Raw genomic sequence first — 27,205 nt, forward strand, 5'->3', positions numbered from 1 at the left:
CTACCAAATCAACCACCGATTCTGATATGGCCACTTGTTGGAACATGCAACAAAAGGTAGATACCTTATCCTAAGAAGACCATCAATAGAGAAGACAAGGACAAGCTCATTAATATATTCAGATATATTTAGTTATACTCAGCTAAACTCAAAATTTAAACTCATGAGTTTTAACAAGTGGCTATTGACGTATATTTATCGCTTCGCACCAAGTGGTGGCACGGTCCATGGCCGCCCATGGCATTGATAGGATCGGGGCAACGCAACCCACGCCCATCAGGCCCATGGACCCAATGCAGCCCACCGTGCAATGGCTGCTACTTAGTGGGCCTGTTGCCCAGCCCAACGTCCTCGTTTCCCTGTGCAAGGCCCGAGTGGCCTTTTCTCGCATTTTGGCGTCCTTTTGCAAGGCCTTTTGCTTAAAAAATTCTACTGAAAGTAGAGATCGATGTCTCATTTCCAAGTAAGGTAAGCTCATTCCCTACTCTCTAACTTGTGATTTGTCTCTTATTTTTAAGTTATTAACTTCTTGATCTTCTGTTTGGAGGAAATCCCGATAATGTTCTTGATCCCTCTTTTAAATAAAGTTATAGACTATTATTATGATAGTAAGATCTTGATTTTTTTTTTTTTTTTTAAACATAGAAGCTATTCTAGTGAGTAAAATCTAACAAAATTATACTTTCGTAGATCGTTACTGTCTACTTGAAGTATTTGGAAAATCCCTACGTTTAAGCCAACCCATATGTCTTAATTTTGACGGATTTGGTCCAGTTGGACTTATTAATGCTGGGTAGCTAATGGCCACCTGATCGTGAATCAAGGTCCTGCCCATCTCACGTTTTCTCAGATAGCATTCTCAAAATTATAGAGTACTTCCTCTTAAAAATACATTTTTTTTTTTTTCAAATTTCAATAGTTAGTATTAGATATATGGCGGAAAGGACGAAAATACCCTGCCTAAACGCAAATGATAACATCACTCCATTGATTGTCAATATTATTTCGTCCACCAATAAATAAATGCCACTTAGTTAATTGCGCATGCAAACTCAAAATTAGGTTTCATGCGTATTTGCCTTGTCATCAAGCATATTTTCAAGAATACAAACACATATCACGCAGAGTCCTGCTAGGGTGTATAATGATGAGACATTTTCATCTAATTATGTCCTCAGTAAAGTCAAAATTGCATTCATATTTTAGAAAATTGTTTCATCTGTGGCATCTATTCTTGCAAGTAGTGGTGGTGATGGTGTTGAGTTTGTCTTGTTTAAGTGGTGGAGGTCGCGTTTCACGTTGTTGTTGGTGGCCGAGTCGGCAATGGTAACATTCAAGTACGGCGGCGGCGGTGGATTGCAGCAGCGAGTGCGGCCGATCGTCGAAGTGCTTTTTGTTTGGGGGAGAGAGATAGGGGTCGTTGGGGGGTGGGAGGCGATGGCACTTGGGCAGCAAAGTGTATAAATTGAAGAAACGGAATGATTATATGGAGAAAATTTGGCAAGATGAGGCAATAAACCAATAAAAAAAGTTCAAGGACGATCTTGAATGTCGAGTAAAAGTTCAAAACCTACTCATAACATTGACATTTAAGTAGTAAGCTCTTCTTATGATGCATGTAGTACTTACAATAGCTATTGTTTCAGGCAATTTGATTGGATTAAGGCAAGTTATGGATAGGAATTAAGGTGAAGTCAAGTCTCAGGAAATGAGAAATTTATCATCGTCGGTAGTGGAAATGCACAGCCTTGTCATCAAGGATAACAATGCATCGTGGAGTCTACTGTGTATATACTTCGTGACATATGTTCTTTCCACTAAAAGATAGGTGCCAGTTGCAGAGGGGCAAATCATCCAATTAGCCGATGTCAACACATAAAGACTAAAATTTTCAATAGTAGAGCACGAAGACAAACACAGGAACCATGACAACTCCTGGAAAAATAACCATACGAATTTCGAAGGGTTCTCTCCTGGATTCAACTTATCCAAATTTCTAACTCAGTTGATGTTTACGTACATACTCATAAGCTCCCCAACCCACGTGCCTTTCATTGAGGCTAAGCTCCACCCCCACATTGGACGGTGGATGTGAAACTTAAGATTACTCTGAGTTCATAAGTGGTTGATAGTGCCGATCACAATTATCATTATTGCGATAACCCTGCTTGTCCAAGTACAACTAGTATTATGTACATATACATAAGTTGCCTCTCTCAGGTGCCTCTCATTGAGGCTAGGCTCTAGCCCCACGTTGGGTGGTGGACATGAGACTTCAAATTACTCTGAGTTTATTGAGTGATGGACAGTGTCAATCACAATCATCATAATTGCGATAATCTTGCTTGTCTAAGCACAAATTCCCCATCCTCTAGCATGTTCTTCCCACGATAATCTTTCAAATCGCCTCTAGTTTCATCAAACCGTGGGAAGAAATAATGGGGGCAGGATTGCTTCCACTACCCCAGGTGTGCAGCACCAGCCGCAAGTTGAAGGAGCAATGGCGACTGTCTCCGGCCTGTCTCCCTGTGAAGAGACTCGAATGCCCCCGTCGTCATCTCCCAAGGGACGAAAATCGAGCGATGTGCACGTCCGGGACAGGGCACATATGGAGTGTGAACCAAGGGTGGTACAGGATTCTCCAAGCCCTAATTGATGGAGGGATGGGGCGCGTCCCATCGCCCCTTTCCCCCACATGCTGCGAGATCCTCCCTTTGTCTTGTCCATTCCGTCACCCCCCCTCTATAAGATTGTGAGCACAATTGCGATTCACGTATCTCTCTAAGATTTCGAGAATGTGGATGTCGATTCCGTGAGATTGTTAATGGGATTGGGATTCGCAAAATGATTGAGGTCTTTGACTTAATTTCGTGACTTTCTAATAAATTTATTTGTTTTAAATTAGGGTTATCATGTATAGGTCAAAAGTCTGAACTTAATTGGTTCATGAGATTTACAGGGTGTTTCGTGATCCTTTAAATAACCGAGTCTCTATGCCTGAACCTCTGGGTGTAAAAAGAAATTATGGTCACGTTGTAGAGAAGCAATTCTTTGCTTAAATCTTGCCGTATTTCCTACATTTTTGGAGGAGTTGGATTTAGTTTATTATCCATTTTTTGCCCAAAAACCTTCTAGTTAGATCTTAAATCAGATTGTAACCTAAGGGCAACAAAAGAAAATCATTATATTCACATGGTATCGTGGTGATTGTCGTCACCTCTAATCTTGATCCCTAAAAAAGTTAGTCGAAAGGGCAACATAAAAAGCAAATTGAACTTTGACCGATTGGCTTGGGCCGGTAGTTGGTTGAATTTGTTAGTGTTCTTCACTCAAAAACGCGTTTATGCAGGAAACTGGTTGAATCAGTTTTTTAGTTTACTAGGAGTCAAGATTGAAGTGATTAACCGAGATTCGATTACAAGCAGCATCCAGATATGACTAACAAACACGTTGGGAACTAAGGTGCACGCCCTTGACAATGAGACGCACACCCTGGGCTGAAAAGGAGGGCATCCTCGACTTCAAGGAGCACGCCCTTGATCATAAGGAGTATGCACCAGACCCTTCAAAGGCATGTTCCTCACCATCAACAGCCGGCTCGCCGGCTTCTATGCAAAATCACAGAGGAGAAGCCTCCATTTGAGACGAGAGTTTTGCCCAAAGCAACAAAGAACGGGAGCACACCCTCTTTTGGCTTTGCTCCCATTCCAAGATTAGAAAGATCAAGTACACATGTCGTTTAGGTTTTTTTCTCTTACTTTTCTCAGCAAAGAGAAACGGATTGTGCGAGTGCTCGAAAGCTAGTGATAACTAAATGGGGATTACATATGTTCAGAGGTCAGAAAATGCACTAATCGCAACTGGATTCAACCATGTCTTCAGGCGAAAGGACATTCCTGGGGAACACTAGCCAAAGGCCCATTTAGCGGACAAACATGCCATTGATCGGGCGGAACCAGGACGCTTACAGATCATGAGAGAGATAGAGATTCAATTGTCCATATGATATCAGTCCAAAGCAAGCCCATGTAGGTGGAGTATCAGTGCCCTTTGCAAAGCCCGCCCTCCATGAAGCAAGTGCACCGTTGAAAAGAAGTGGGCTTCAGTTAACAGAGGCCGAGTCTGATACTGATCCTGGACTGACGGTGCTGGTGATCTGCTTTCTTTCTTCTGGTTGTTAATACTGAGGGAAAATTTTGTCCTCTTAACAAAATGTCTATGGCAGCGAGGTTGTCTCTTCTGCTACATTGACGGAGAATCTGAAGTTTTTGTCTCACTTTACATTAATGAAGCTCCAACGATGAATATATGAATTCGGATATGCATGTAAGATTACGGGTGCATTTGGTTCAGCTTTTTCAAGGGGTTTCGACATTAAAAGCCCCTTAGAGAAATTGTGGGATGTTTGACAAGTTTTCCCAAAAGGCTTTCAGCTAAATGCTAGTGTTGAAAGGTCGAAAGCTCAACACTATTGGGCTTATAGCATTTGGCCAAATGTTGAACCTAGATTTCTTCCTCTAAAGCCGTTCTCACCAATTCTTTAATTTTCCAGTTTTATCTTCGTTAATGTTCATCTTTTTGGAGAAAGGGTAGTTGACAAGGCTAGATCGGGTTGGCAAGGGGTCAACGCAAGGTCGACAAAGTTGTGTGACGGCCACTTGGGTTACGCAACCTCTGGTGTCGCAATTGAGGCAGCCCTCACCTGAGTTGCATGACTTCAAGCAATGAGGCCTGAAGTCGCATGACCCTGGCTAGTCACTTGGGTCACACGACCTTTGTTGGGAATTGCATGACCTTGAATGACGATTGTTGGTGCTAGATCTGGGTTGCTGACACCCTTAGCCCTTCACCAGAGGGTTTTGATTTAAAAGAAAAAAGAAAAAAAAAAGGCCCAAAAGCCCTTTGCCATAAAAAAAAAAAAAAAAGAAAAAGCCAAAGACTATTTATGACAAAGTAGTTTTGTTAAGTAATTTTTACCAAATGTAATTTGCATTTATCCAATAGGCTTTAGATCAAAGGCATTTGCATTTCACTAAAAACTCATTTGTAAAGTTGAATAAAGCATATAACGTGGTTATGATGGTATCATATACCTTTTCCTACTAGCAAACTCCCTCACTAGTCAATATGATCCATTAGGTTCTTGCCCGCATAGGTGGGCACCTTCCGTGGTGGGTCTTTGGAATTCTTGACATATGTGTCACGGTTGATCGATTGGGATCGTGATCGCGCGGCGACTCGGGCACTTTAGGATCGGATTGGATCGCTGAAGCACCTAAGCCAAGTCTTGCTCCACACGAACACTCACTTGCTCACCTTACTTGGATCGTAGAGAGAGAAAGGATCTAGAGAGAAGAGCTCTGGAAAGAAGTTTTGCTTTGTATTGCGAAAGTAGCGGATGTTTACAAATGAAGGAGGACACCTCTTCTTATAATTGAGGGCCTCGTATTACAACCATCGATCTAGAATTCTACCAGCGGACGAGATCGCATCGCCTCAACTACTGACATAAATATTCAACTACCAGCTACCGACATAAATGAAGCTAGAGTCTAATAGAAACTTCGGGGAGAAGGCTCGTTGAGAGTCTGAGCAAGCATAAGAGGTCTACCACAGATGCGTCACGGTCGACTCCGGGGAACCTCTTAGGTCGACCTTCTTTTGGCCCGTGACATATGCATACATGTGTGAGATTGCAAGGGAGACAAAATAACATGTACTCCGATTCCGTTCAAGTTGAGATCAACCGTCATCTCACGGGTACTTCAACCGGATCAAAGAAAAGAAAAGTCGCGCTGCTCCACTTTCTCATCGTTATGTCACGGGAATAAGTTTTGCTATTCTAAAAATTGTTCTAACAAGAGCAAATTTTTTCTTTTTACTTGAGCGAGAAGGACGCTTATTGCATGGTGTTTCTGTAACCTTTTCACTGTCGTTTTCTGAAAATGATTTGCACTTTTATTTGAAGGGAAGGATGACTGCAAGCCAAGTAATTAAAATCCTTACGACAAGCGAACGTGACAACTGATCCATGTCGATTTCATCTTCGAAATCCAATTGAGGTAAGAGATCAAGATGGAATCTGTACTTGAGCGCGACAAATGGATTGAGTCTCCTGGAAAACCTGGAAAAGAGTGAAACTCACTTTTCTGCCATTGGGGTTTTCGCGTGTCGTTGTGATTTTAGTGGCGACACTTGGGGGAGAGATCATGATGGTCTTCGAGCCAGCCTAATTTAACTAGTAAACCCTATTGGCACCTACTCCTGGAAATAGCCAATTGTAATTGAGGCCATATGATAATGTCCTCTATCCCTTAGAGTTGCAAGCTATGCCTGACTGTTTTGTCTAGACTTTCTTTCAAATTAGACTATTCAATCCTAACGGGCCTTTGATGGGGCTTATTCTCACATCGCCTAAGCGTACACATTGAGGTTTGCATATAATTCCGATTCTACGAAATATAAGACTATAAATCTCCTCTTTTGACGTACTGGGTTTTTCTACGCATTCTTTTTGTCGCTTAAGAATAACCCAATGATAAATTCATTTAAATTTTAAGCAAGGCGAACGCGTTCTTTTTTCCAACACACTACGGTAGCATTGGTGTTTTCTTCTCTGGCACTCTCCTTGTGCAAATAGTACTCTCTACATGGATGGTGTCTTATATATCATCATTTATCAATACAAGGAAATCATCTCAAATTAGCAGATGATTGGGGTCCGGTGTATGAGAATTCTTGCATGAAGCTAGATTCAATTGTGACCAAAATTAGATAACATAGAGACTACTTTTGAGATCCATAACTGTCAGTAGTCGTGATCTACTTTGTTCATGATAGACTAGGCCTCAACCTCAAATGATTGACAAAACAAATTGTAATGTAATTATCATTTTAAGATTGATTCCGTCCACTGCATCATTCATAACATAAATCTACATGAAATATTGTTTGCGTCATATCAACCAACGTTCTAAGTATACACCACAAAATAACTTTGATTTCTATAATATTGAAAATATGAATTACGAATAAAAAAAATAAGTCAGTGCATAAAAAGGACCTTTTTCCATTAAATATTAAAACTCCATTTGTTTTGCGGAAAATGTAGTGCTTTTGGAAAATACTTTCTAGGAAATCATTTTCCTGAAAAATATAATTATTTTCTAGTGTTAAGTTAAAACTTAAAAAGATGTGAAAAATATTTTCTGTCGTTTGATAAGAATTTTATTTTTTTTCTTGCACTATTTTTCAATATTTTTAACATTTTATTTTTAAAATATAATTTTTAATTATTTTATATTTAAAAATTGATTTTTTTTTTTATATTTTCTTTTTATTTTTCTTTTCTTTGTTTTTGTCTTCCTCTTCTTTCGTCGATTGCCAGCCACATTAGCCACATCGACGGTCAGCGATCGGCTAAAGGCAAGTTTGAGCTTGCTTAATGCCAATGAGCAAGCTCGAGCTTAATGCTCACTGGCTCATCGTTAATCGGTGAGCGACAAGCTCGAGGCTCGTTTGTGGTTGGTTGCCGGCGGTCATTGTGGCCGGTGATCGGCCAAGACAAAATTTAAAAAGAAAAAGAACTAAAAATTCGATTTTTTTAAAAAAGACAACAAGAACAAAAAAAGAAAGATAAAAAGTTCAACATGAGTATAAGATAAGAGAAATTGAGTGAGGAAATTGTTTTCCTCTTTCTCAAAAGTGAAAAATATTTTCCCTATCTTAGAAGACTTTTTTTCCCTTCATGAAAAATAGTTTTCCTAATTAATTCATTTTCCTAACATGAATATCAAAAAATTTAAAAACATTTTTTAATGAAACAAACAAGTCTAAATCTCTCCTTATCAATGAAAACGAAAAGGAGCAGAACCTTTCGGAGGAATCCCACGCCATTTCTCCAAATCTCACGCCACTCCATGTCTCCAACCCCCCACAAGCGCATCCCTCACTTCACTTGCGATTCACGAGACGATCGATCCTTTTGATGGATCCGATTTTGGTTCTATAAAAAGCATTCAATGTTAACCACGTTACTACATCCCATTCTCTCCTTCACAGTCTCATATCCATTCGAGCAACCCTAAGACAACCGCAAAGGAAGAGGAGGAAACAATGGAGGGCGGAGAAGAAGACGTGAGGATGGGAGCGCATCGTTACGGCGAGGGCCAAGCCATCGGGACGGCCGCCCCGACCCTCAGAGAAAGCAAGGACTACGAAGAGCCGCCGCCCGCCCCACTGTTCGAGATGGCGGAGCTATCCTCGTGGTCGTTCTTCCGGGCTGGGATAGCGGAGTTCGTGGCGACCTTCTTGTTCCTCTACGTGACGGTGCTCACGGTGATGGGCGTGGAGAGATCTAGCAACAAGTGCGCGACCGTGGGTCCCCAAGGCATCGCCTGGGCCTTTGGTGGCATGATCTTCGCGCTCGTGTATTCTACTGCAGGCATTTCAGGTTTGGTCCTCGGTACTTCTATGCAAAAATGGCACGTTTTGCTTGCCTTGTTTTCCAGTTTAAAGAAAAGTTTCTGATCACATTTCTTTAGCGATAGATATTATTCAACGGTTGACACTTGACGGTTAATGATGAACGGTATTGTATCGTATACAGGGGGTCACATTAATCCGGCCGTGACCTTCGGGCTGCTGCTGGCGAGGAAGCTGTCGCTGGTCAGGGCGGTGTGGTACATACTGATGCAGTGCATGGGAGCTGCGTGCGGCGCCCTGGTGGTGAAGAGCTTCCAGAAGAGCCAGTTCGAGACGCTCGGCGGCGCCGCCAACACCGTGAGCTCCGGTTACTCCAGGGGCGTCGCCCTCGGGGCGGAGATCCTCGGCACCTTCTTCCTCGTCTACACCGTCTTCTCCGCCACCGATGCCAAGCGCATGGTGCGCGACTCCCACGTCCCTGTAAGAATACAAATCTGCTCTTGAAAACAAAACGCGTGCCTCCACTTTATCGGCAATGCTCATCAGGATCATGTTGAAATCTTGCTCTTGTGATGTGGTCAGGTATTGGCACCGTTGCCCATTGGATTTGCAGTGTTCGTGGTGCACTTGGCCACGATTCCCATAACCGGGACTGGCATTAACCCGGCCAGGAGTTTTGGGGCAGCCCTCGTCTATGACAGGGCCCAAGCCTGGGATGACCATGTAAGCTTCCCCTTTCCATCATTTTTGAATTTTTTTTATTCGACAAAAATATACATGAAAAGATTATTTCGGACTTTAGTCACTTATTAAAAATATTAAAAAAGATCAAAGTAAGTCGAGACTGAGGGTTTAGAGTGCAAATGGCATGTCCACCACTCAACTAATCTGTGATATTTTATTGGATGCAGTGGATATTTTGGGTGGGCCCATTTACCGGAGCGGCACTCGCAGCAATGTACCATCAGCTGGTGATCAGGGCTGTTTTTGTCAAATCCAATTTTTTCAGATCCAAGTACATCGTTTGAAATTAAAAACAAAAAAAAAAGGGTGCTTTTTTTTCTTCGAAAAAATAAGGGTGGTTTGGGATGGTGTCTTAATGTATATGAATTATTGTATTCCTAACTAAGTGTATGTATGTTTGTATTGGGCGGGCGAGATGTGAGGAGTGTTGTTGCATGCCCTCCTTAAGTTCAATAAAATTCGTGAATGATTGGATTGTTAAGAAAATTTGTTTGTTGATAAAGATACTAGTAAAAATATATAGTTTTTTTTTTTTATATATTTAATGTGTGATGAAGATCACTATCCTTAAGTTATTATCTACATTCTCACTATTGTTTTTATTGGGTTTAAAGCAAATAAACGTCCAAGATATACATTACATAGAAACAAATTCAACAATACTCACTCTCTCTTTTGAAATTTCACTTTGAATGTATTATCAATTTTATGTAAAAAAAGAGAAGAAGAAAAGGTTGTTTTAAAGAGAAAGCTACGGAGAAGAGAAAGTTGTTAAGAATAATGTGTGATATGGTCTCATTTACAAATAACTAAATAATACATCTCTCGAGAATAGGTGCTTATCATAACATTGATGGCACTATAGCCTTAACTTGATAAGGAATCCGATCTACCCACCAACCTTCCAAATTCGAGATAGAAGATTCGCAGTAATTCATTGGAGTTTCTATCTTTGCCGAAAACCACCATAAGATCCCGTAAAATACAAAAGTTTTCCCATGTTGTTTTCCGATGACAGTTGATTCTCTGGGAAACGCACTCAAGAACAAACATTTCCCGGTTTCCTTCTCTTTCTCCCTATCTCCCCCTTCATCTTTTCTTCTTCCTCTCTCCTGTATGCTCTATTTGCCTTTTCTTGCCCCTTCTGTGCTTCCTTTCAACCTCTGTTGATTACATGTTTGTAACTTATTCTACTAATTATTTTACCTGTTTATCTTCCATGGATTATTGCTACTGAAGAATGGAGATTTTTATTATTGTGTTCACTTTCAAATTACTTAATTAAAAGGAAACAAAAAAAATAGGAGCCGATGTCTAAGTAAACCCTAAAATACATTGACAAGGTAGGTCAGGATATGCAAGGAATGTTTCAAATTCCAAAAACTAAGGAGTAGGTCTTGATAAAGAAAGTTCTGGATTTTGGGTGAAACCTAAACCAATCCTGAAATCTCTCACTCCTAGGTACAAGTATCAAGTAACTTTTGCTCAAGAGTTTTTATTTCAAGCATCGAAATTTTATCGTTATTTTAAGTGTGAAGGTTTAGTCGTGTTTCAAAAAATAATTTTTTATTTTCAAAACAGAAAAACATTTTCTCGAAAAAAATTTCAGTTAACTCATATTCCTAAGTATTTCAAATGCCGGAATTGAAGAAACTATTCTCTGGCAAGAAATTCTTTGTAAAGCAAACGGAGCCTTTATAATGTTATAAGATATACCAGGAAGAGAGAAAAAGAATTTTTGCAGAAAGCCACATAAAAATAATGGGGCCTAAATGTATATCCCAGAAGTTAATGGGGACACAATGGTCATTTCGCCGAGCTCCAGTCTTCCTTCCTCCGCAATTTCCTTCTCGGAAGCTCAGTCGCAGTTCTTCTTGTTCATCGCCATCGCAATCGCAATCGCAGAAATTCATAACCGTCCCGGCATGGAGAACGGCGATTCCAACGCCGCCGCCGCCGCCGCCCCGCCGCCTCCCAATCCCGACCGCATCAAGCTCAACGTTGGCGGCAAGCTCTTCGAGACGACGGCCTCCACCCTCCGGTCCGCCGGCCCCGACTCCCTCCTCTTCGCCCTCTCCAGCCGAGCCGCCCAGGACCCCGACCCCGACCCCAGCCCCATCTTCATCGACCGCGACCCGGACATCTTCTCCGCCATCCTCTCCCTCCTCCGCACCGACCGCCTCCCCTCCACCGCCCTCCGCTTCTCCAAGCAGGACCTCGCCGACGAGGCCGTCTACTACGGCGTCGAATCCCGCCTCCGCTCCGCCATGTCCCCGGCTCCCCTCGACGGCATCGACGCCTCCGTCGTCGCCACCGTCCGCCCCGCCTCCGAGGGCCTCCCCTCCGCCCTCTCCGCCCACCCCGACGGCTCCGTCTGGATCGCCCACGGCGGCCAGATCTCCAGCTACGACTGGAACCTCGCCCACTCCGCCACCGTCCGCACGCACCTGGACGACGTCACCTCGATCCGCCGCGTCTGGCCGGAGATAGCCGCCGCGGGGTCGGAATCGGCCGCCGGCCTCCACTTCTACGACTTCTCCAGCGGCCTCCACGTCGGCGCCGCCCACTGGAACGACCCGACGGACCCGCGGATCCACAAGGCCTGGGTCACGGCCGTCGCCGACTCGCCGGGCTCGGTGTACGCCGCGTTCGAGTGCCCGCACAGGGAGAACTGCGTCCTCGAGGTCGACAAGTCCACGCTCCAGATCGCGTCCGCGCTGGGCCGGCAGCCGGGCAGCTCCACCAAGCACATGGCCCCCGGGAAGCTCGCCTGGTTGCCGGAGATGGGCCTCCTCGCGGGGAGCGCCGTCACGTGCGGCGCGTTCGGGTACTCGGGCTACATCCGGCTGTGGGACCCGAGGTCCGGGAAGGTGGCGTGGGAGACGAACGAGCCCGGGTCGGGGCGGAGCAGCCGGTTCGGGGACTCGTTCGCCGACGTGGACGCCGACGCCGAGTCGTCGAGGCTGTTCAAGGTGTGCTCCAAGTCGGGGGACCTCGGGATGGCGGACCTGCGCAAGCTGGGGGACGACCCGTGGGTGTACCTGAGGGAGAAGAACCCGGGCATGGGGAACACGGCGAGGAGCGGCGGCGGGACGAGCGTCGTGCGGTGCTACCGGGGGCAGGTGTTCGTGGGGAGGGAAGGGGAGCTGGAGGTGTGGTCGAGGGCGGCGGCGGGGGCGGAGAAGGCGGAGGGGGCGGATGAAGGGGAGGAAATGTATAGGAGGAATTATGTGAATAGAGCGGAGGCGGCGGCGGCGGCGGAGGGGAGGGGGAGGAGAGGGAGAGGGGAGTGATACGGCGGATAGACGGCGGCGGGAACCGGCTGTTCGTGGGTAGGGTGGGGGTGGAGGGGGTTGAGGTGTGGGAGAGCTCTAGATTTGCTGTCGTCGTTCCGGCCTCGTGACCTCTCTTTTGATTTTTTGGCACTTGAATCGCTGCTAGTTTTGAGAACTTTTTGCAGTGGTTCCTATCTCGTTTACTCAAAGATCCAGAACGTGCAATGCTCGCTCGCTCGCTCGGCCTGGCTGCGGCGCTTTGATTTGCTCGCCCTTTGGTTAAGTTGTGGGTGAAGATGGGCAGTAGTTTTTGGCGGTGAAGATGTGAATGAGGAAGTCTCTTGTATATGCAATTTGATGATTTCTCGATCTGATGATGAATTCATTTTCGCATTTCCCTCTTATCATCTCTCATTTGTCAAACAAGAATTTCAGTTCTCAATCACTCAACTTTCTTAACTAAACAAATTCTCATGTCTCAATCAACCTATTGATACAAAAACATGATCCCTAGTCCATATCCATGCAGCTAAGGCTAGTTCCGGTCTACCAAACCTATTCAGTTACAACTTTGTTAAAAGTGATATTTACGGCTTCCGCTTTACGTTGCTCATACAATTTTCAGTGGTAGTATCAACGGCAGTTTCAATCGATTGTGTATGACATCCAATGTCAAATGGCCCAGCAGCAGCTGTCTTAAAGATAGAAGAGCCCAGAGACGATCGTTAGTCCTCCAGTGACCGACGTTGGATTTGATTAAGGAAAAAAAAACTTAATAATCGTGACATATTTCAGAAAATAAGTATCTTTAGACTCTTCATCTTCTTCTTACTTGCCGACAAATGATGCAGAAATTAACCATCGTGCAATTCAATATCAAACGCAAGAGGACCGTGCTTGCTATATAAATTTGAGCCATCGCATAACATTACACATCACAAAAATTTCTTCCTCATAAGATCTTTTAGGATGAGGAATCATCATCGCCTTGAAAGAATTGACACCAATGCCAATTTCAATGTTAATGTTTGTGGGGGAGATTTGGAAAGTCTAAACTCTAAATCCCCAGCAAGGGATCTATTGATTTTTGTGAAAAAAAAAACCCTAATTCCTGTGTTTTTATTACATAAAAAAACAGATGACGAAACAGCTCGATTTCGATCGTTTGAATTTTCCCTTTACTTTTGTTTTGGTCAAAGAATTTTCCCTTTACTTATTTTTTTGTCTAAGAATTTTCCCTTTATTCGTTATGTAATAAAACGCCACTTGCTATACACGTCAACATAATGAGTGCCACGTAGGCTGAAACTCTGGCACGTGTTTTTTAGCTAAAATATCCTTTTGAGTAGCTAAAACCCACGTGCAGTCAAGTTAACATAGAATTAAATGTAATTAGATTTTTAGTATCTATCGGTGGTGTGTAACAGGAACTGTCCAAGACCGATAAGAGCGCTTGTCTAGTTTTTGATTCCATAAAAATGGACCAGTAATGAATAATCCAGCTTCAGATTTCAGAGTGGAACTAAACCGATCAAATTATTCAGACTGAATAGATAATTTTTTTATATCTTTAAAATTGAAATCACACACTCACAACATTAGTGGGTTTTCTCTCTTCCTAACTAGATCTTCAACTCCACACCAGCGCTCCTCTTTCGTCGTCGAGAGGAATCTGGTCCGATAGTTCTAGGTTCGGTTCTGCATGGATTTAAATTCAGGAATCACTTTATATATTGAGTCCAACTTTGTAGGTCCTATTATTATTTTATAATATTATAAGTGCAAAATTTCCTCTCTTTTTTTTTTTTTTTTTGGCTTTTTACGTAGGCAAACGCACTCGCTCCCCTGGTGTCGGAACATATTCTGCGACCCCGTGCCCGCCGCCGCCAGTTCCGCCGCCCGGCCCAGAAACAGCAAATCCTCCACTCGTCTCCGCCGTTCTCCAACCCTCCGAGTGCTCCGTCGAAAGCGTCCTTCTCCCTCTCTCTCTCTATCGCCTTCAACGCCTTCCGTCGCTTGATTGAGGTATTGCTTGTCCGTCACTCTGCAATTTCGCTCTTTCTCTTTCGATTTTGTACTTGTATCTGCTTTCTCGCTCCGAAGTTGCGTGCTTTCATTAGCCTCTTCTGCCAAGTCACCTTAGCTTGCGTGTCGTACGTGATAGTTGCCTGGTTCGTGATGTTCTGTTTGGCGCCATTTGCTCCATAACCTGGAAATGCCCTCCACCTGTTCGATGTAATAAGCCAATGTCGGCCTTGTCCTTGTTGAAGAAAATGGTCTTTCGAGGCGTGTAGAAGTCCTTGAATTGGATAGCTATGGAATATCTGTTTATTTTGATATGAAAAGTTCGAAGCTCGGCCTTTAGCTAAGAAAGACGATACATGATTAGACTTTGTTCTGTGGAGATGCCGGTGCCACTCACTTTCAGCTCGGAACAGATGGTTATGGATGCTCCTTTTAGTGATACCCTGCAATGGGAAGCTGATGTGGACCATCGAAAGCCTTAGATTGTGATGAGCTGACCGAGGTGTTGGGACTTTTGTTAGTTGTTGGAGGAAAGGGGATGACTTGCTCAAAGCATCTGATTCTGGACAGGCGCGCTTTTATGTCTTTGACTGTTACAAGAATCGTGTTGTGACATCATTTTAACTAGTTTTGGTAATTAGGATTTCCTCTCAATATTTCATAACATAATGGGGTGCCTTCGACATCATGCATTCTTAAATATGGGTTTGCTGAGATTATTGCTGTATGCATAATCTTTGACATTTATGGTGATGTTATGCTACGTGGTTACATAATCATGTACTCATGTTGGTGGTCAATGTATGCAAGCTACTTTAGTATGTTACAAGTCAAAGTTGAACCACCTTTCATGAATAACTTTTAATTGGAGCAACAGCCGCTAAACCAACTTTTATTGGTCAATAGTCCTAGGCCGTATTCCTTTTCTTGACGAGGTTTCATGTTGTTTGAATCTCGTGGGTCTTCAGTTCAACGATGATGACTTTGGAATGCCATTATGAGTAACTGCCAGTAAAATTGAGAGATTTGTTGTTGAATTGATGTTGAAAACCCTGAATTTTATTCCTCATGAAGCTGCTTGATCGAAATTTAGTTTCTGTACTCAATATCGCTCCTTTGTCCGATTTATTAATGTTGTTTTCATTCTTTGAATATGGTGGATTGTGGGGTTCTCTTACAGGAGCATAATAAGACATGGGCAAAGCTTCAAGGGACAAAAGGGTAACTTAACATTTTGCAGGACATCCGTTTGATGGGATTGTCCTATTCCACCCATATTGAACTCAGAGTAAATTTCTTTGTAGGATATCTACTATCGGAAAGCAAAAGAAGAAGGTTGGCGCGCTCGAAGTGCTTTTAAACTTCTTCAAATAGACGAGGAGTTCAATATATTTGATGGTAGGGGGCCTCTCTCTCTCTCGCATGCAGACACACAGATATAGTGAGGATGGGATGGGGAGTGGATACGAGAGATCAAGGTGGTCAAGATCACTTGCTCAACTAAGATCGATAGGGAGTTTGATAATATGTATCAGAAGATCGAATCTTCAAATCCTAAGACTTTAGAAACTCTGCGAAGTATCCTTAAAAAATGTTATTAGAACAATAAACTTGTCCCTGGAGATGTTATGTACTTAATAAAATGATTTTTGATGTATACTCCGGTATGATGAATCAATTAATTACCCATGTTATATTGGAAGTCAAACATTAAAGACAAAGGAAATTTATGACACAAGGAAACTTAAAATTCCAAACCTAGGAAAGACGTAGGAAATTTAAAACACATGGGAACTTAAAAATTGAACCGGCAGCCTTGCAATTCAAACTGCATTTACTCTGCAAAGTCTAGAATTTCTTTGGCTTCTTCCTCGTCATTGAATCCATTTTGCTTCTTGGCTGGGCCGAAATCTATTCCTTGTGCTTGCATAACTAATGAATGGGCTTGGTTAATTAGTGAGGCTTGGCCCACCGTGCAAGTGAGCTTGATTTTCTCCCTGTGCTAGTTGAAGATGCCAACTCGAGATAATATAACAATTTATAATAAGTGCCTTGTCACGAGCCAACTCGTGTTTTTAGCGAATTCATTGAGTCAACTTGTGTGTTTACTCCGCCCTCACCTAAATGATGATTTTTAGAACGATATAACGAGGTCTATAGGTTTTGACATGTTGCAAGAGATCACGTTTGATTGAAAAATTGCATAGTCATCTATTTTCTCAATGCTAAACAGGAAAGTCAATGTTTGATTGTCTCAAATGTGGTTTGGTGCTGCATCTTTGGCAAAGCATGAGATCTCTATTGTTCATGCCATGCTTGATGGCAAAGGTTTATCGAGCATTACAATAATCGCAGCTACTTATTCATGTTCTTCTGCAGTAGATGCTTGCTTGATAGGGGGAGTGTATCATATTGAATGAGTTCTTTCATTTGTGGGGTTGATGAGCCAAAAGAGATGCATCTCTTATTAGGCATCCATATTTTGAGAAACGGGGTATTTTATTTGCTAAAAAGCATTTGCAGTGGAGGAAACATAATCATCATATTGGATATACTAAGACCTTTCTTGTGTTTATTTTGGCTTTTGCAGGAGTGAAACGCGTGGTAGATTTATGTGCTGCCCCTGGTAGTTGGAGTCAGGTATACTATTCAGTGATAGGGGGGTGTTGATTACTGATGCCTAGTGAAAAATTGAATATTATTCCAGTGGTGCTCTTATAAGAACTTTACATTCTACTAAAAATGTTAAAGCAAGTAATTTATGACTTGTGTCAACTGCTTTATGGAAGAAAATTTAGTCACGTCAACTTTTTGTATGTAATGAATCATCCTGATTGTTGCATAGGTACAGACATAGATGACCTGGCAATCTCTAATGAAACCGAGAATGATATTTTATTTAATCAATGTCAAATCTTCAAGTTTCAACAGCACAAAATACTCGTAAAATGGTTTTGGAAAGACCATTCTGTAATTGAGTTGTTTCTCTGATTTTCGTTTACACTGAAAGAAGACTTATTGGAATAAATTCCGAAACATGCCAAGAACCTTAAATTACTGAAGAGTGGGAATATTATTAGACTAAAAGAAGTTATGATATTTGATGGTTAATAGGAGAACAATCCAGTCATTCATTAACTATTTAGATGTAAGCAAATGTCAATTTGTTCATTTTCTGCATATCTAATATTTGGAATGAGCATACCAGAAGAAAACAGGAATCACTTATTTAGGAGGTATCTCTTCTTGTCACTAAATGCACATTTCTGCATTGTGATCAATCAGATGATTTTAGCACCTGAACATGAAAACTGTATCCATTCAACATTATGTAGATTTTAGCATATATAAAAGCACAAGGTTCCTTCTTTTCTCTTTTTGCGGCATTAGGTATCACAGCTTCCTTCTTACTTGAAAGACTGGTTAAAACTGGTTATGTTCATAGTATGATAATTATTTTTGAAGTTTTCTCAGCTAATTATTATAAGAAATGCATTGCGGGCATTGACAAACACTGGACATGGGTGTGTTTCTTTCGAAGTGTATCCTTCTTCCTAAAGTATATTCTTCTAAGAACCACAGTCTGGTGAGATCCTCGGGAAATTGTTTGCCTTGCCTGTCTTACTCAAGTCTCATGTATGCTGGAATTGATTGATCCATGTGCGAATTTCTTTGTTTTTTGTATAACTTTGTCATTAACATCTTTTCCTCTATAGCTTCTCCTTTAGGCTTGTTGCCATGTGTGGAATTGTGCTGGTTAAAATAGATTAAAGTTAGCTTATGCTGCGTGCTTTCCATGTGCAGGTTTTAAGTCGTAAGTTGTATCTTCCTGCAAAGCTTTCACCTGATGCTAGGTATAAAATTCTTCATTGATCATGTAAATGTTGATTCTATATGCTACTATGATTTCTCTTTTTGTAAAAATTGCTATTAAGGTGATGCTAAGGCTTGGCTTTTTCTTTAATTGATTAAAACCATCTTCAGACTATGAGAGCATCGTCAATTTGCCATATCATTGGAGAAATTAGTTGACTTTTGTTTTTTCTTTCCTTGTTATTTAGACGTGATGAGAATTTCAAATGCTTCTTCCAAAGTTTGAAAGGCCAGACTTCCCCATTTGATATATCATGTGAGAACAATTTCAAGAGTTGATAACGCTGGCTCACACCTTTGTTATATGTTCTACGCATCACACTATACCTGGCATGGGAATGATGTGATTTGTACAAAACCAATCATGTACTATATTGAGATAGGCATCCCAATTGAGCAAGTTTCAAATCCAAAAAAGGAAAGTTGAGGCTTTCTAAAGATTCAAAGCATTTGTTGAAAATGAACATCAAGAGTTTTTGTGAGCTGGGATGCTGGGCCATATGTCTCTAAACATTTTTCAAAATTATCTTTCAGGCAATAACATCAAATTGTAGGTGCTGTAGTTGGCAACTTCTTCATGCCTGCCTGTCTCCCTTTATCTATCTATTTGCTTTTATCATGTCTTTTCAGACACTTCCTTTAGGGTTCTTACTTGATGGTCATGGAAGTCAGTTTTTTTTTTTTTTTCCTGGTAAATGACTTGCACATCGTGGAGCCCAGAGATAATTATTCTACGATTCTTTTATATGAATGCCTTGGAGATGCTTTACGTCTGTTGAGTCTTTAGTTCACTATATAGCATTTCATCTCGAAAGGGGAATCAGACTAGAGTACAGTGGCTGGAAATTTTATGAGTTGTGGATGATCGATCGTATAACTTGGCTGTTGTTGTATTCATACCTGACAAGCTCTCGGGTGTCTATTTAAATGAGCCTTTGGTGAACCAACCATGCTTCTTTATTTTACTTTTCCCCAAATTTTTAATAGATTATCCTTAGTAATTCAGGTATGGTGCCCTCAGAATGTTGTGGTTTAAAGACAATAAAATTGAGTTTGGCGGTTCCATTTTGTCTGCTTAACAAATGTTCAATTTATTTTGATATTTCAAGGCAGATATTTAGGTGACAGAATCAATTCTGGAAGTGTGCACTTGTAGTAGTTAACTTCCTGTCATGCTTATTTATTGGTTACATTATACAAAGAGTTTGGACACCATATTGAAAAGGGCAATGGGGAATAAAGAGTTTAAACATTTACTGGGCCTTAATCTGAACTGCTTCCATGGCATTTAACCATGACTCACTTCCTAAAAGCTTGATGTTTCTCTTCAAAGCACTGGATACTGGCTAAATCCATGTTCAGCGGATGCTTCAATTCACTCTATAGCATTCTAAATCTGGTAGGTGACTTGGAGGAGAATATCATGGTAAACGATGCAAATCAGTTGAGATACTGAAAGTGGACATTGAACCATATTTCTGCACTAGATATGGGTCATGAAGTCCATGTAACAGCCTTTGAAGGATCAAATGTGTTTTCCAATTGACATACTTTCTATTGTGTGAAACTTTCTATTGTGTGAAACTTCGTAATATATTTTGAACATGGGCTTCTGAAAAACATGCATACTGGACATCAGAGTACCGCATCCTTTTCACCTGCTTTGGACAAACTTTTTCCATAGCCATATTTAGAATGAGGATTTTGATGTTATTGCTTCTTAGAGATATTGGTATTACATCTTGATGTTTGTGTTTTTGCTGAGACTTCTGTTTAGACCATTGTTCTTTGTCGTAATTTGCAGGGAAGGTGATCTTCCTCTTATAGTCGCAATTGATCTACAGCCTATGGCTCCAATTGAAGGAGTCATCCAAGTACAGGGTGATATAACAAATGCCCGAACAGCTGAAGTGGTAAGTTTCTTTGGCTTGTGATGTGACACTTAAAGGTGGACAATGACATATAACTGGCAATGAGAAATGAGATGATACAAGGTGACGAATCTTGAAAAGAAAAGAAAAAGAGAATAAAGCCTTACTCATGCTTGGTAGGAACAAGATTTACTTTCTATTTCCCTTTCAAAGTTTTAAGAGCATAAATTTGGTATAAATGTCAGATGGACCATAACAGATCTTGCGTTTTATTTTCATTACCACGCTCAAAATGTTCCCACTCAAATCATATTGGTCCTAACCAACACCCCCCAAAAAAAAAAAAAAAATAATAATAATAATAAAGATAAAAATCCTGACACAGCAAAACAGAAAATAAATATAATGAAGAAGCAGAAGCAGAGGAGGAAAGAAAGAATGAAAGAAAAGCCTCCCAAACTTTAAAAAGTGTCTTTTTAACTTCATCAACTATTGCATTATTTCAACAAGCTGTGTCGCTCAAATATATATATTTTTAAATTTGCTGAGATATTATTCCAAATAATCATTTTATTTTTCGCCTTTACATTGTTTTCTGGAGATTTTTTTGTAGAAGTAATGCAAGGGGGAAAGTGTAGCTTATGTGGTAAACGCTTACTGTAATACGATGCTTATTTAAATAGAAGAAGATTATGTTTGAATATGCAAAATAACTTTATTTGAGAGGCTATGAAATATGAACTGAAGCCATTTCAGATTTTCTGGGTGCATTTTATCGACGTAGATATGATGTGTATCCAGACATGTCGATGTAAGAGAGATTACAAAATACTTACAATTTCCTAATTGCGTTTTGGATGAATAAATGTTTTACCCCAATGTAAATTGTTACAGGTGCAGTAGGCCTGGTTTTAGTATAGTATTCTGGATTTTCAAGTGATGTTCCTCTTTGTATTTTTGGAGAATTGTGTATGTAAATAATTTATTCATCAAAATCCTACCAAGAATTATGCAAGGCTATGGATGTAGCTTCATGATTCAAAAACTTTCAATTTACGTTATGCAAGCAGAGCTATTTTATTATTTACTTTTCAGGATGTTATGTAAGAACTTTGTGTTCTTGCAGTCCACGGCTTCATAAATATATATTTCACAAGATTACTTATTTTTCGTGTCTCTCTCTCTCTCTCTCTCTCGGGCTAGGTAATCAGACATTTTGACGGTTGCAAAGCTGAGTTGGTGGTCTGCGATGGTGCTCCTGATGGTGAGTGTATTATTTTGGGCCACCTGCTAGTTCATGCCCTTATGTCTGCTCTTTTCGGTGAAATGTTCGCTAAGGCTATTCTAACTTCTGGAACTTGCAGTCACTGGTCTTCATGACATGGATGAGTTTGTTCAGTCTCAACTGATTTTGGCAGTAAGTTTTGTAGTTACTCCCAAGGATAAACTATAATCTGACTTGGAATCTTTCATATTTTAGGGTCATTTCCTTCAGCAGGAATTCTAAGAGCCCATTTAGGGTGTTTTAGACTTTTAACTGCGGCTTTTTCACTTCAACTGCATTTTTTACACTTTGAGTTTAGCTTTACTTTTTAGTGAACTATTGTGTTTGGACGTTGTAACTTTTGAAACTACAATATCTGCGTTTTTGACTTAAAGAAGTTAGTATAAGTGAAGATAGGCTTCTGGCTTCTACTTTTTGACTTACGGGTTTTTGACAAGCTTTAGATGCCAAATAGCAAGTTCAATCCAGGGAGAAAAGTTACAAACAGCAGTGAGCAGCAGAAATCCTGCTATACAAGCTCTTTTTATCTATTGTGACTGATTTCACTCAGTTGTATAGGGTTTTCTTTGAGTTCTTGTCCCAGTATTATGGCATTATTTAATTGAGCTAACTTGCCCCTTAGTTAAAACTCTACATAAGTAATTAGGTAACTCAACTATCGGGTTTAACTTGTCCACTTAGCTGTTTTCCTTCTTGTTTCCATATTACCTGTAAAGAGAAAGTGAGAACCAGGGAAAATAGAGTACTCAAAATGAAGTTATGGAGAAAGCTAACCTGGAAAAATGAGGGAGTCCTGCTTAATAGTACCTTATAGTTCCAGTAGCCACTGAAACCAAGAATAGTCAATTTGCTATGTCAATAAAATCAATCTAGTTTAAGATTCTTACCTGTTAACTGTTGCAAGTATAACCTTGTTTATTAGCCATGAATGACCCTGGTAGAAAGACCTCCCATCCTCTCTACTCACCTGTTGCATCCTGCAGGGACTAACCATTGTTACTCATGTACTAAAAGAAGGTGGAAAGTTTATCGCAAAAATATTTCGTGGGAAAGACACGAGTCTTCTTTATTGCCAGGTAAGTTATCTATTTGCTCTTGTGAGAGTTGCACTTACAGTAGCTGGTAGTCGTAGAGAATTTACATGACATTGGAATTGTTTTGTGCTTTGTACAAGTGTCCGGTATGTTATACATCATATAAAGTAAATACTGATGGGTAGTAATTTTAGAAAGTTATTAGTTTTCATTCCAAGAATTGTCATGGGGAGTTGGCCAATCCTTGATTTTCTTCTTTTCCAATTGTGATGTTGCCAATGCGCAATGTATTATTCATTTTCACAAGCGTGTCATTAAAATTATATTGTGTTGAGATCATTTACCATTGTGTTGATGTGTGGTTTTTGAACTAGTACATCGTCATTCCATACCTTCTTCATTTGCTTGTTGCAGCTGAAGTTATTCTTCCCTATCGTGACATTTGCAAAGCCAAAAAGTAGTCGTAATTCCAGCATAGGTATGAGTTCTGTCTTCTCAAAATTTCCAATGCTGGTCAGTCACTGATTCATTTATCTTAGCAATCATGTTTATTCTGTGTATTTTGTTATGTGTAAAAGATGGTATGTAACTATACATCTAGATAGTGAGTTAACTACATGTCAAATTGCTAGGTCATTTGCCTAACAGCTGGACCACTTATATTTTAGAATACTTTTTGTATTGTGTTTCGACCCTGTTTTGAAAATCTTTCACATTGTTAAGCAAAATTCATAATGGTAACTATCTAAAAAAAATTTATGCTTAGAACCATGCCATTTTAATTGCACTCTCTAGAAGCTCATGCACGAAGTATTTATGTTCTCTTTTTATTTGCTTTTCATTTTCTATGCAATTTTTGCCATTCCATTTAAGAACATTTGATGACATCATCATCAATGAGTGTTTGAAGAATTCACTGCTGTAGGAATAAAAACAGAGAAGATGGTAAAGCAGACCTCGTGGTACATGACCACATTAGTTGTTCTGGACACTGGGTAATATGTGTTGAAATGGGTTGTTTAAAACATCCAGTGAACCTCAGCTATTGCTCTGAACGGGCATCTTCGGGTTCTTGTTAGAGTGGACCACCCTCTTCTAAGGAAGTGAAGAAAAAAGCTTGTCCAATCTTAGTTTTCCTGAGTGGGTCTGAATTGCTCTGGATTGGCATCTTCGAGTTCTTGTTACAGTAGACCCTCATCTAAGGAAGTAAAGAAAAAAGCTTGTCCAATTGTAGTTTTCCTGAGTGGGTCTGATTCATTTTCTCTGGAGCATCCTATCAGTAATCCGGGTAGCATCCACCAAGAAGGTTAATCCTTGGATGTTTTAAGTTCTCATGTTGATGGGTCTGTATCTAAAGGTCTCAAGGCTGCCTGGGGTTTACCAGATTTAGATTTTCTTCCTGATCAGGAAATGTCTACGTGTGTGAAAAATTACATGAGGGATTGGACAGGTGAGGGAGGGAGAGAGGGAAGGAGGGAGGTGATCTGTTTGATTTCATGCAGCCTCACGTAAGAATATCTATCAAGGGGAGAAATGGTATGGAGCTGGTCTTTGATGTATGCATTACTTTGATCTTGTTCGACAAAAATGTTAGTGATTTTTGTTTTCATTAGTTCCTATACAATGATAAAAACTTACGCCAATCTTTTTAATTCTACAGAGGCATTTGCTGTTTGTGAAAACTATTCTCCCCCTGAAGGATTTAATCCTAAGGACTTGCATCGCCTACTAGAAAAGATCGGGAGTCCATCTGGAGTTGATGACCTAGGTAACTATGACATTCCTGTGCTTTTTTTTTCTTTCATTCATCTTCTTCTTCAATTGATTGCCTACCAATGTTAAATGACTTTTTCAAGAAATATATTGTTTTGTAATTTTCATGAAATCTTTAGATGCAGCTTGAATATGTGATAGAGTCCTTTAAGTTGCAAACTCTGCATCGTAATCGGAGTATTATGAAGTAAAATTTGCTGAAAAGAGAATATTCTGGTCAGCTGTTTCCTCTTCTTGGATTGTTATCAATGCAATTTGCTCTGGAATGTAAAAAGAAAACGAGGTTATAAAGTTTTATCAGAGTTTTTTTTTTTTTTTTTTTTTTTTTTGGGACCAAAAAGTTTTATCAGAGTTGAGGCTCCCAATATTAGCGGCTATTTGTCAAGTGCCTGATTTTCATGAATGATATTTAATCATTTGTGGATATAATGTTTTATCAAAATTGAAGTTTCCAATACTAGTGGCTTTTTATTGAGTGCCTGATTTTGTTGAATGATGTTTAGCCATATGTGGCAATGCAGTAAATATTCAATTGTGTGGTGCATGACAGATTGCAGTAGTGGATGGTTGGAGGGACCGAATAAGGTGTACATTCCATTTTTAGCCTGCGGCGACCTCAGTGGCTATGATTCCGACCGGTCATACCCGCTCCCTAAAGCGCCCGATGGGACTTACAAGAGCCTCGATCCCGTGCAACCCCCAATCGCCCCGCCTTACAAGAGAGCTCTGGAGTTGAAGAAAGCCTCTTGTCATGGAGTGCAGGAGCTCGAAAAGCTATCCTTGGATTCCTGATTCTTGCCATTAAATGTTACTTTAATTTCACAGAGACCAAGAAATTAGTGTGTACGTCTGTCGTCAACAAGCTATTGAATGATAGACCCGAGAGCTGTGTACATTTAAGCCCCTTTTCTCACACGAGCAATCTCTCCGATGTTTGCTGTGTAGAACACGCAAGGACAGTGCCCCTTCTTTAATTTTCTGTGTGCGAGAGGCTAGAAGCGGCCAAGAACTTGTGCGGGTAAGCATTTAAGTGCAGTCAAAAAGATTGGGAGAAAGCTGTCGCCAAGAGAGACACTTGGTCACGCTTTAGAATTGTGGGTGGTCCTTACAATACTTTTTCTTTGAATATATGTCCGGAAAAGGAACGATCCTAATGGCTAAATGGGCCAATCGAAAAAGAATCAATATTTCCTACCCTTGTTTTGACTTCTATCGGAGGTGGCTTATCTCTACGCTGCCAGAATCATATGCACGAATTCGACATATTTTTGAAAGAGAGACCTGAGATATCAAATCCGCCTCGGCGAGCTCATGATCCGGAGGCACTTTATTACATGAATTTGACGTACTTAGCTTGAATTTTCTCGCACGCTTTGCATCATTTACAATGAAGACCTCAGACGCTTTACATAGACTGCATCCAGCCAACATCGAAGATGAATGATATGTCACGGTTCAAACCAAGAAAGTTTTTGTTGGAATGGCAGGTGCGATTGAAACTGTTTCGATCCTGGAAGATCGTATCAAACCTTGTGGTTGTTGGAATCAACAGGGACTTTGTCCGAGAAATGGTTTTGCAGAGGGGACAGTGGCTGCCATAGTACAATCAAATTCACATGGAAAAATAGTACTCATACCGTACTTGCTGCATCACTTCCATTTGATTTACCTTAACAAAGTGTGTCTACGAGCTGAGCAAACACATGATTTACGCGGTTTGACCACAGTCGGATTGCACCTAAAGCATATACCCGTATTTTTCTAATCTGAACAACGATTCTCGAAGATCACCCAACACAATTCTCGCGCTTCCTTTACATAGTTTGCATGATCACATGCCTCAGCAAAAAAGCAGATAGCGACTGAAATAAAGGTTGGGGCGTTAACAAGCGCTTGAAACTGAACTCGACCTCTGCAGCGAGCACGAGGAATTCAAGAACTTGATGCAATCCTCGATAGCTTCAGCTCTGTGGGATTCCGACTGGTCCGCCAAGGACCGCGACCTCATGAGCTGAGGCGCCGACGACGACACCTTACGTGAAGACCTACTGCTCGACACGCATCTCAGGACTTTGGTCGCCTTATCTCCGAGGCGCCGGAGAAACTCCGACGGCGAGAACTGCAGCTCCTTGGAGAGCCGGAATGACCATGTGGCGGTGACCCTCTTTCTGCTTCTTCCATCTTTGGCGCTTCCACCGTATTCGAGAAAGATCGTGGGCTTGTCGTCCATGTCCGGACTGAAACTAACCCTCTTGCTTGCTTTTCTAGACATTTAGGGGCACTAAGGAGAAAATTCGCTCGACAGAAAGTCTTTGCCTGACTTGTGTTTGTGTGTGCCACAGAGAGAGAGAGAGAGAGAGGGAGAGAGAAGGTCTTGTTGGTTTGTGAGACGGGAGCTGAAATGAAATTGAGATATGAAGGAGCAACTACGACAGTGGCCGGATTGTGCTGAATTTATATTGCTGTGCTGATATGAAATCACGTATGGGCAAGAAAGAAGGAAAAAGATAAAGGGGCACAAGCTAACAAAAAGCAGAAATTAATGAAACTTCTTCTTGAAATGATTGAAATCCGTTGATGTTTCTGAAAAGCCTATGCCCATGCACAAGGAGTTTTTGACTTGACCGAGCAATTACTCTACCTCCTGCGGTCTCTGTCATGTTTATATACATTATTTGTTAGGTGGGTATGATAAAGACTAAATGATAATATAGTATTCTCATAGTATGCGAAACAGGACATCGCATATTTTGACCAAGAAACTTCAGTTTCACATTCGTGGCCGTATTTAACGCTTAAATTGGAAGAAAATGTTGTTGGGAAGTGCATGTTTTAGTCTTGGGAATATCATATGTTATCCCCAGATGCTGGCTTTTCTTCATCTTCTTTTAAGGTTCTTGG

General features: G+C 41.0%; 4 protein-coding genes across 4 annotated transcripts; 3 read left to right on the forward strand and 1 right to left on the reverse strand.

Annotated features, from left to right (window-relative positions):
• The first annotated feature begins 8,029 nt into the window (after positions 1-8,029).
• Positions 8,030-9,654, forward strand: LOC104426387 (aquaporin PIP1-3). Its single transcript, XM_010039418.3, has 4 exons — positions 8,030-8,452; positions 8,609-8,904; positions 9,007-9,147; positions 9,336-9,654. Exons 1-4 carry the CDS (start codon positions 8,116-8,118, stop codon positions 9,450-9,452), a joined length of 891 nt encoding a protein of 296 aa, XP_010037720.2. The 5' UTR covers positions 8,030-8,115; the 3' UTR covers positions 9,453-9,654.
• Positions 9,655-10,764: 1,110 nt separating this feature from the next.
• LOC120289990 (protein ENDOPLASMIC RETICULUM-ARRESTED PEN3) lies at positions 10,765-12,850 on the forward strand. Its single transcript, XM_039305425.1, has 2 exons — positions 10,765-12,407; positions 12,443-12,850. Exons 1-2 carry the CDS (start codon positions 10,941-10,943, stop codon positions 12,569-12,571), a joined length of 1,596 nt encoding a protein of 531 aa, XP_039161359.1. The 5' UTR covers positions 10,765-10,940; the 3' UTR covers positions 12,572-12,850.
• Positions 12,851-13,990: 1,140 nt separating this feature from the next.
• LOC104426388 (putative tRNA (cytidine(32)/guanosine(34)-2'-O)-methyltransferase) lies at positions 13,991-25,475 on the forward strand. The gene is made up of 13 exons (XM_018865497.2): positions 13,991-14,133; positions 14,271-14,468; positions 15,649-15,689; positions 15,773-15,866; positions 17,059-17,108; positions 18,273-18,322; positions 20,146-20,254; positions 21,416-21,476; positions 21,577-21,629; positions 22,481-22,573; positions 22,946-23,009; positions 24,192-24,299; positions 24,855-25,475. Exons 3-13 carry the CDS (start codon positions 15,663-15,665, stop codon positions 25,094-25,096), a joined length of 951 nt encoding a protein of 316 aa, XP_018721042.1. The 5' UTR covers positions 13,991-14,133; positions 14,271-14,468; positions 15,649-15,662; the 3' UTR covers positions 25,097-25,475.
• Positions 25,476-25,915: 440 nt separating this feature from the next.
• LOC104426389 lies at positions 25,916-26,834 on the reverse strand. The gene has a single exon (XM_010039420.3). The coding sequence runs from the start codon at positions 26,574-26,576 to the stop codon at positions 26,187-26,189; it is 390 nt and encodes a 129-aa protein (XP_010037722.1). The 5' UTR covers positions 26,577-26,834; the 3' UTR covers positions 25,916-26,186.
• Positions 26,835-27,205: the final 371 nt, after the last annotated feature.

This window comes from Eucalyptus grandis, chromosome 11 (assembly GCF_016545825.1).
Source record: "Eucalyptus grandis isolate ANBG69807.140 chromosome 11, ASM1654582v1, whole genome shotgun sequence".
NCBI lineage: Eukaryota > Viridiplantae > Streptophyta > Magnoliopsida > Myrtales > Myrtaceae > Eucalyptus > Eucalyptus grandis.